The sequence below is a fragment of the Brachyistius frenatus genome, unplaced genomic scaffold (assembly GCF_029030835.1).
Source record: "Brachyistius frenatus isolate BFR_SWC_R1_liver_20210118 unplaced genomic scaffold, ASM2903083v1 Contig_72, whole genome shotgun sequence".
NCBI lineage: Eukaryota > Metazoa > Chordata > Actinopteri > Embiotocidae > Brachyistius > Brachyistius frenatus.
The window spans coordinates 2,067,006-2,074,923 of NW_027210671.1; the positions used below are offsets into that span (position 1 = coordinate 2,067,006).

The 7,918-nt window shown below is 42.3% G+C and overlaps 1 protein-coding gene across 1 annotated transcript; it reads left to right on the forward strand.

The window, feature by feature from the left end:
* Window positions 1-1,587: 1,587 nt before the first annotated feature.
* On the forward strand, window positions 1,588-6,021 carry kiss1rb (KISS1 receptor b). Its single transcript, XM_069707901.1, is given in 8 exon segments — window positions 1,588-1,605; window positions 1,809-2,028; window positions 2,415-2,539; window positions 3,360-3,455; window positions 3,457-3,495; window positions 3,695-3,934; window positions 4,009-4,161; window positions 5,717-6,021. Coding segments are annotated over 7 exon segments (1,110 nt in total). The 5' UTR covers window positions 1,588-1,605; the 3' UTR covers window positions 5,954-6,021.
* Window positions 6,022-7,918: the final 1,897 nt, after the last annotated feature.

Consider the following 7,918-nt stretch of genomic DNA (forward strand, 5'->3'; position numbering starts at 1 on the left):
GTAGCGTTGTCATGTTGTGATACGAGCCGACAGAAGATCGCTGGCGGATCCTTCACTGACTGCCGTTGCTTGATCCCGATGCAGGACCAACCAACGAGTGGTTCTTTGAGGACTTGACGGACCTCCAGATGAAGCTGTTTGAAGGCGCCTCAAAGACGTATGGAGTCCAGAGGACTGCTGGGAAACTTGCACACGACCTCCGATCAGAATCCGCATCTGTATTGCCTGCAGCTGAATAAAGACAACAACACAGAAAAGATCAATTCTGCGCAAACACCTGGTGACAGACTGATCATTGGATCACTGTTCCACTATGACAAGAACAAACAAGAGTTGTATGTTCAAAAACTAAATAATAGAAACCCAACATGCAGAAGGTTTTATTTTTAAATCACATCAAAAGTAAGATAGTCTTCATCAAACAAGTTTTTCCTCTGTGTGAATATGATCCATTTACATCAAGATATTAAGTTCCCTTTTTTTCAGAGATGCAATCAGAACATGTTTATTGAGTGATCTGGAAATATGAACCATCCAACCCCCATTCAAAATCATATTAAGATATAAAGTTGTGATTTTTTTTTTTTTTGCCCCAAAAAGGACAAATTGGAGCAACAGTGATCAAAGTATTCTTATTTGTAAAGACATCTGAGCACATTTAAGATGAAATTCTATTTGATTATTGTACACTCAACCACAAAACCTCTAAAATACCAATTATCATTCAGTATTATTTCAAGCAATAAATACATCCGCCGATTGTTTATGTGTTTGATGGCCAGGTTAATTCAGTTAGGTCAAACAACCGCTCAGAAACACTCTCCACATGGATGACTTCGGGAAATTGGTTTGCAGCATGCGACTTGGCAGCCAGGACCGTGAGCGGAAGCCTTCGTTGTCCTGAAAGACTTAAGTGGTGGGAGATGAGACTGAACTGTCACCACGACCCACTGCTGCATCTACAATTCATTCATCATCAGTACAAGTCATTTCCTTCTCCCTGAATTTTGCGTTGAATCAACTTACTGTGAACAACAAACAGCTGCTGGACTCGATAAACCAGTTCACCTGACTGACAGATTCTGAGCACATACAAGTCTTATAATATTTAAATTAAATCTGTTCAATTACGTTTTCGACTTGAGCTCATCAAGCCCAGCTCTACCCTTCCGGACTCGGCTCAGCTCTACGCACCGGCTACACCGGCTGCACCGCCTACAACCTCTGCATGTCAACATGATGGAGAAATAAACCGGCTTCATTCAAATCCAGCTGCAGTCATCTCCCGGGGGCAACCAGTCCTGGGTAATTACAGGGAGTGATGGAGATATGGTTTAAAGCTTATACCTTGGTCTCTCTCTCGCTCTCTCTCTCTCTCTCTCTCTCGCACTCGCATAAGCAGTCCCAGATCAACCCCCCCCCCCCCCACCACCTCCATCCCCTCTCCCCTCCCCCCTCTGTCCCCCCTCAGCACCACCACTTGTGGTGGTCTATAACAGCGCTTTCATCTGAGCCCTGCGGAGAGATGAACAGCAGCCGTTCACCAAACAACACCTCCGTTCACAGAGCAGAGAGGAACACAACAGAAGTGGACCGGCAACACGGGTACGAGAAGCTTATTATAAAGAAAGAAGATGATTCAATATTGAGTTTGTCTAATGTCATGAATCCAAAATAGCAGGTATTCATGTTTCTGTTTTATTCTGTATATTGATATTTGCTTTATTGTGGGTGCTGTTATAGAAACAGATGCTGTTTATTGTTTTACATGTACCATTAAAAAATAAACCTGGCTTTGATTTGTGAAGATGATGGTGGAAACGGCAGCCAATCACGATCCAGACTGCGGATCGGTATGCAACCGGTCCGCGGCTCTGTTGGGCCAAAGACCCCCGGTGTTGGTCGACGCCTGGCTGGTCCCCACGCTCTTCATCCTCGTCATGCTGGTCGGTCTGGTCGGGAACTCGCTGGTCATCCACGTGGTCACCAAACACCAGCAGATGAAGACCGTCACCAACTTCTATATCGGTAACACTTCTGAGCAGGTGTCCCTGTAAAGTGTGCAGTAAAAGAAACAAGCTTTTTATTCTCATTCACGTTTTAGTTTACTTGTGTTGGTCATTCAAATTAAAAGTTGTATGAGGTTTTGTTACAGCTCTTATGGTTATGAATGACAATCGGCAGCGCCACTGTTTATTCACTTACTTTATTTCACCAGGAAAATCCACTCGGTATCAAATTCTGCTTACCAGGAAGTCATGGCTGCATATAATGAAAACAAACACCAAGACAATTAAAATGTATCAAAATGATAGTGGGAGTAATAGTTTATTGAAATGAATATAAAAGCATAAAAGTCACACGCTATTCTAGACTTAAATGACCTTCCTGTCACTGTTTTTGTTCTCTTCCAGTGAACCTGGCCACGACTGACATCTTGTTTCTGGTCTGCTGCGTCCCCTTCACAGCCACTCTGTACCCGCTGTCAAGCTGGATCTTTGGAGAGTTCATGTGCCGTCTGGTGAATTATCTTCAGCAGGTGAGACGCACGCACACACACACTCACACACACACACACAAAGAAAACAAACAGGCCAATAATAGCTGGAAGAATTACAATGGTAAAAACTGTATTGCAATCATCATAGTCACAAAATTCAATCAAGTAAGTCCAGTTAGTTTTATTGCTGAAAAGCTACGCTGGTACCTGTATATGCTTGTAATTTAATAACTGCATGAAGTATAACGGTGCATGATTATCCTAAAAATGCTGTCAAATAAATATAGTTGAGTAGAAAGTAAAATAATTTCCTCAAAAGTTCTGGGAAAATTGTACTGAGGTTCAGTACTTGAGTAAATGTACTTAGTGTCTTTAAACCACTGTGTGAAAGCCAGGTTACAATGAATCAAAATGTTGAGGGAATTACACAGTAAGGTTTGCTGTGATGCCCCAAGAATGCCTCGTGTGTGTGTGTGTGTGTGTGTGTGTGTGTGTGTGTGTGTGTGTGTGTGTGTGTGTGTGTGTGTGTGTGTGTGTGTGTGTGTCCTTCATGTAAATGAAAAATGAAATGCAAAAAGATGTGGTAGAATTATCAATAGTAAAATAGATTTATTCACACGATACTCAAAATGCAAATTGTTGCATTTTTTTTCTTCAATATTTGCTGACAAAATGAATGTTACAACTTACAGAAAAAAAAGTGTAATAACTTATCATGTTATGCACAAAATGCTCCCGTATTATATTTTCAGTTTCTACAAGGCACAAAACCCAACTCCCAAATTTCCCAGAAAACAAAAGTGCAAAACTGTTGTTTGTGCAGTAAAAAGAGAAAACAAACGTCCCTCGTGCGTTGCAGGTGACGGCACAGGCGACCTGCATCACTCTGTCAGCGATGAGCGTGGACCGCTGCTACGTGATGGTCTATCCCCTGCAGTCGCTGCGACGCCGCACCCCCCCGCATGGCTCTGGCCATCTCCATGTCCATCTGGATCGGTAGCACACAAACACACGCGTTCGCAGTGAGGCAGTGGTAACAGCTTCTGTCCCCTTTGTTGTAGCAGCAGCCGTCATGAATAGCACGTCAGTCGCGGGAACGTATATTTACTTTTCCATCACCACAGAAGAAGAAGTTAAGCAGGCGTTAAAAGCCCGAGTCGCTGTGAAATGTGTGACCCTCCCGTCCGCCCTCCGGGCTCCTTGCTCCTGTCCGTCCCCGTAGCCGTGTACCAGCGTCTGGAGGCGGGATACTGGTTTGGTCCCCAGACGTACTGCAGCGAGGTCTTCCCCTCGGCCCGCCTCCAGAGAGCCTTCATCATCTACAGCTTCCTGGCCGTCTACCTGCTGCCCCTGCTCACCATCACCGCCTGCCACGCCTTCATGCTCAAGCGCATGGGCCGACCCAGTGTCGATCCCATCGACAGCAGCTACCAAGTAAGTAAATCCGCCGACAGCTGAATACATATCGGCTCATCACAGGGAAATGACAAAAGCTACTCCGTCTCCAGCCTCAGGCTCAGGCAGAGCGGGCCGCAGCGGTGCGAGCGCGAGTCTCCCGCATGGTGGTGGTGATGGTGGCCCTGTTCCTCCTCTGCTGGGGGCCCATCCAGGTCTGCATCCTGCTGCAGGCGTTCGGCCTCCGCAGTTACATTCTGTACAAGGTGAGATAATAATAAAGTAACTATCTATCTATCTATCTATCTATCTATCTATCTATCTATCTATCTATCTATCTATCTATCTATCTATCTATCTATCTATCTATCTATCTATCTATCTATCTATCTATCTATCTATCTATCTATCTATCTATCTATCTATCTATCTATAGTCTCCATCGTCACTGGTTGAACGAGCCTCGCTGTTAATACAAAAACATTGTTTGAATAAGCAAAGATAATCTGAATAATTGGTTTCCTCAGGCTCAAAACTCCAATCTGAACATACAGACGTGAAAAAACCTCTTCGTAGTGGTGTCAGGATCTCTGATGTCCATGAAAGGCAGATTGATCTGTTTATAATTATATCGAAATGACATTACCGTTAGATCTAGCGTCCTTTTATTATGATCAGATTCAGACATTTTCTTCATCAGACTAATCCAGGCGATCGTTGTCTGTTTCTAGGTTACAGAGCAGGAGGACTTTTAATGATGCAGATGCTTCAGAATGGAAACAGTTTGGCACTCAACCTCATTAGCATCCTCAAGTTTGCCCCAGATTCATTTCTCTGTGTGGACTAAAGCTGTTACTTTTACTTCATGATCAGATAGTGAAGCTGAACTGTGGGCATCTTAACAAAGATGGAGTTGAAGTTAGTGACCTTTTTTTTTTATATAGGCATTTATTTTATTATTTTCTCTAAAAACAGATGTTATAATTATGCAATAAGACCTTATTAACTACGGTGGCTGTCAATAGCTGTCCTATTTTTATAATTCAAGACACCAACTTTAAATTCATCGTGGCTTCCTCCCATTTTATAAACACAACTGAGTTTATGCAATTATAAAATATGGTTTAGCTGGAGTGGTTCAAAAAATGTTGGATGAAGGTTTCAAATATACATTATTAATATAGCCTGACTGTTATACCATCCAATTATAGATTGATCACAGATATATCAGTATTGCCGTATATATTGGCCAATACTAAAAAAAAAAAAACTTTTTTTTTTTTTTACAGAACATATTGCAGGAAAAGATGCTTTGGGTAAATCAGTTTTTTTCTTTTATTTAGTTGTATTTTTAGGTCATTTATAAATCTTAAATTCACAGTCAATTTTCATTGCACTGAAGTTGGTGTGGACAATAAACTGTCAAATAACCTCCATTACATGTGTGTGTCACATTATCAAAATGTTTAATAGCCAACATTTTAAGAATCATAGCACAAAATGTGTTTATATATATTTGTATATACGGTATAAATAATGTCTGTTAACATTACAATCTTTTTAGTCCCTAATATTGGTATCAGCCTCAAAAATCTAGCATCAGTTACTCTAACTATTCAATTTTTATGTAAATGGTTGAAATATTATATTATTTTGTTGGCTACCAAACTTACACTTTTTCATTTGAGGAGTTTTAACGCAAAAGATTGAACTAAAAAGTCAGAACAAACTGAAATACCCTGAGACGGTGACCGAGACGCTGACCAGCGGGACTGTGACCACCGAGTCTCGACTCCTTCTGTCTTCATTTTGCATCCGCAGCTGAAGATCTGGGGTCACTGCATGTCTTACTCCAACTCCTCCATCAACCCGCTGGTTTATGCTTTCATGGGCAACAACTTCAGAAAGGCCTTCAAGCACGCCTTCCCCGCCATTTTTCTGTGGCGGGCGCGGGGGAGGGTCCGGGTGGGACGTACGGACGCCGAGGAAGGAGGAGAGATGGACCGCCGGGCGCCCAAAGGAGACGCGGAGATGCACTTTCTTTCATCTGCGTCCTAAAGGCCACGCCGGGCGCTCGGACACCGGGCGCTCATTGTTTATTTAGAGTTGGTTGTGGAGATGAGAGCGGTGTGTGCTCACGGTGGTACAGGTGTGCGTGGACACACGTGCACAATTTCACGCACACACAAAATCATGCACAGGGGTGAGGAACATTTTAGCTAAAGCTGGTGTGTTGGTTAGGGCTGAATATAGAAAGTACCAACACCAGTACGTGACAGGTTTCAACGCGCACACACACACACACACACACACACACACACACACACACACACACACACACACACACACACACACACACACACACACACACACACACACACACACACACACACACACACACACACACACTGTTTCAGCAATTCCTGCCATGTGGTCTCTTAAAAAGGAGTCAGGTGACTCTTGTGACCTCCACGAGTTGCAATTATCTTTGTCACATTTTTCTACATTAGCTGGACTGATGCCGTCAGTTCAGCTGCTAGGACTCCTTGTTTTATCTGCTTCACATTTTCTCAAAAAGAAAACTGCTCCTTCAGAATCACAGTTAATCACTTAAACTGAACCAGTTCTGCTTGTTTACATTTTTAAAGCTTCACTCACTTTTTTTTGGTCCTCGTTCTTGTCCCAGTTCATCCTGTTGTTTTGTGCAGTTTATTGTTTTCTTTGGGAACCATAAATGGGTCGTTGTGCAGCACGGTTTCAGACAGCAGCTCTTCCAGGAACTGGTCTGACAATAGTCTAGAGACAGTACATACACAAACTCGGCACATGTTGCTGTTTATTGCAATTTTGTTTCTACTAATTTGGTTATTTATGCTCAAACTGTGCTCATCTGTTGTCTTGATGATGAAAACATGCACATCAACCTTTTTCATCTGAAGCCACCAAACCTGCTTCTTCTTTCTTCTCGGTTTACTCGTGCCGGTAATCTGCACTTTTCAGCTGCACAGTGATATTAATGTCATAAAGTCGTAGGAAAGCAGGTTGCATTTATACAAAACGTAGGGTTACACATGAAAAGCAGGAAAAAAATAGAAACATTGTTTCATTAAAAAAATAAAAATAAACGATAAACAAAAAAGTTGCATATTTTTGCTTTTTGGACTTTTAGATTTATTGAGTGTTTGCTGACAGGCACGACGTGAGTTTCCAAACCTACAAGATTGTTCTGCCCTGTAGCTTTAAATGGTGACCAGTACACTGATTTTGAAATGTCCTGATTTATTGGTGATTGAATAAGTGATATTGTGAATGAGCAGCCGAAGGTGGATGCTGCTGGAGGCTAAATTACTTATGATAGAAAGCAGGTATTCTTTTTACACAGTGAGAGTCTATAAAACAAACTCAAGGACATCGTATTTTAGAGGTCCTCCATCCCTTCAGCTCAGTAGATTCCCTCGGTCTACATTTAAAGCTGGGACATCGCCAGGTGATTTAGTGGCTTGACAGTGGAACCTCTAAAATCAATATTCACCAATGATAGCCCCGTTTATCTAACAGACGTTTGACACCATCCAATGAGATGGCTGGGTGAGAGTCTGGGTCCTTGTGCTGCTTTCAAGTTTTGCCCCCAAAAAATGTGCATTTCCTAATATATTCACTGCGTCACGTGATCCCCATCTGACTGGAACAGAAACCCCAGGTGTCTCATAAATGTGATTCTGTCGGTATTGTGCCTGTTGCAACTCTTTGTTACTGTTGTTGACGTATTTTGAATAAATTATGCTGAACAGTTTTTGCTCCGTTATGCACTATATGACATGTAAGACGGTCCCCACGTGACAGTACTTCCTAATATGTGCACTGTTGCGAACTTATAATAACCAACACTCATTGGACTGAACAATATCCACGTCATAAGACCAAATAGCCTATTTCTATACACACAAAGTCTGTGTCGTAAGTGGATGTCTGGAGTTTACGAGACACCCCTGAATGCAACATTTTACTCACATTTGGCACCCA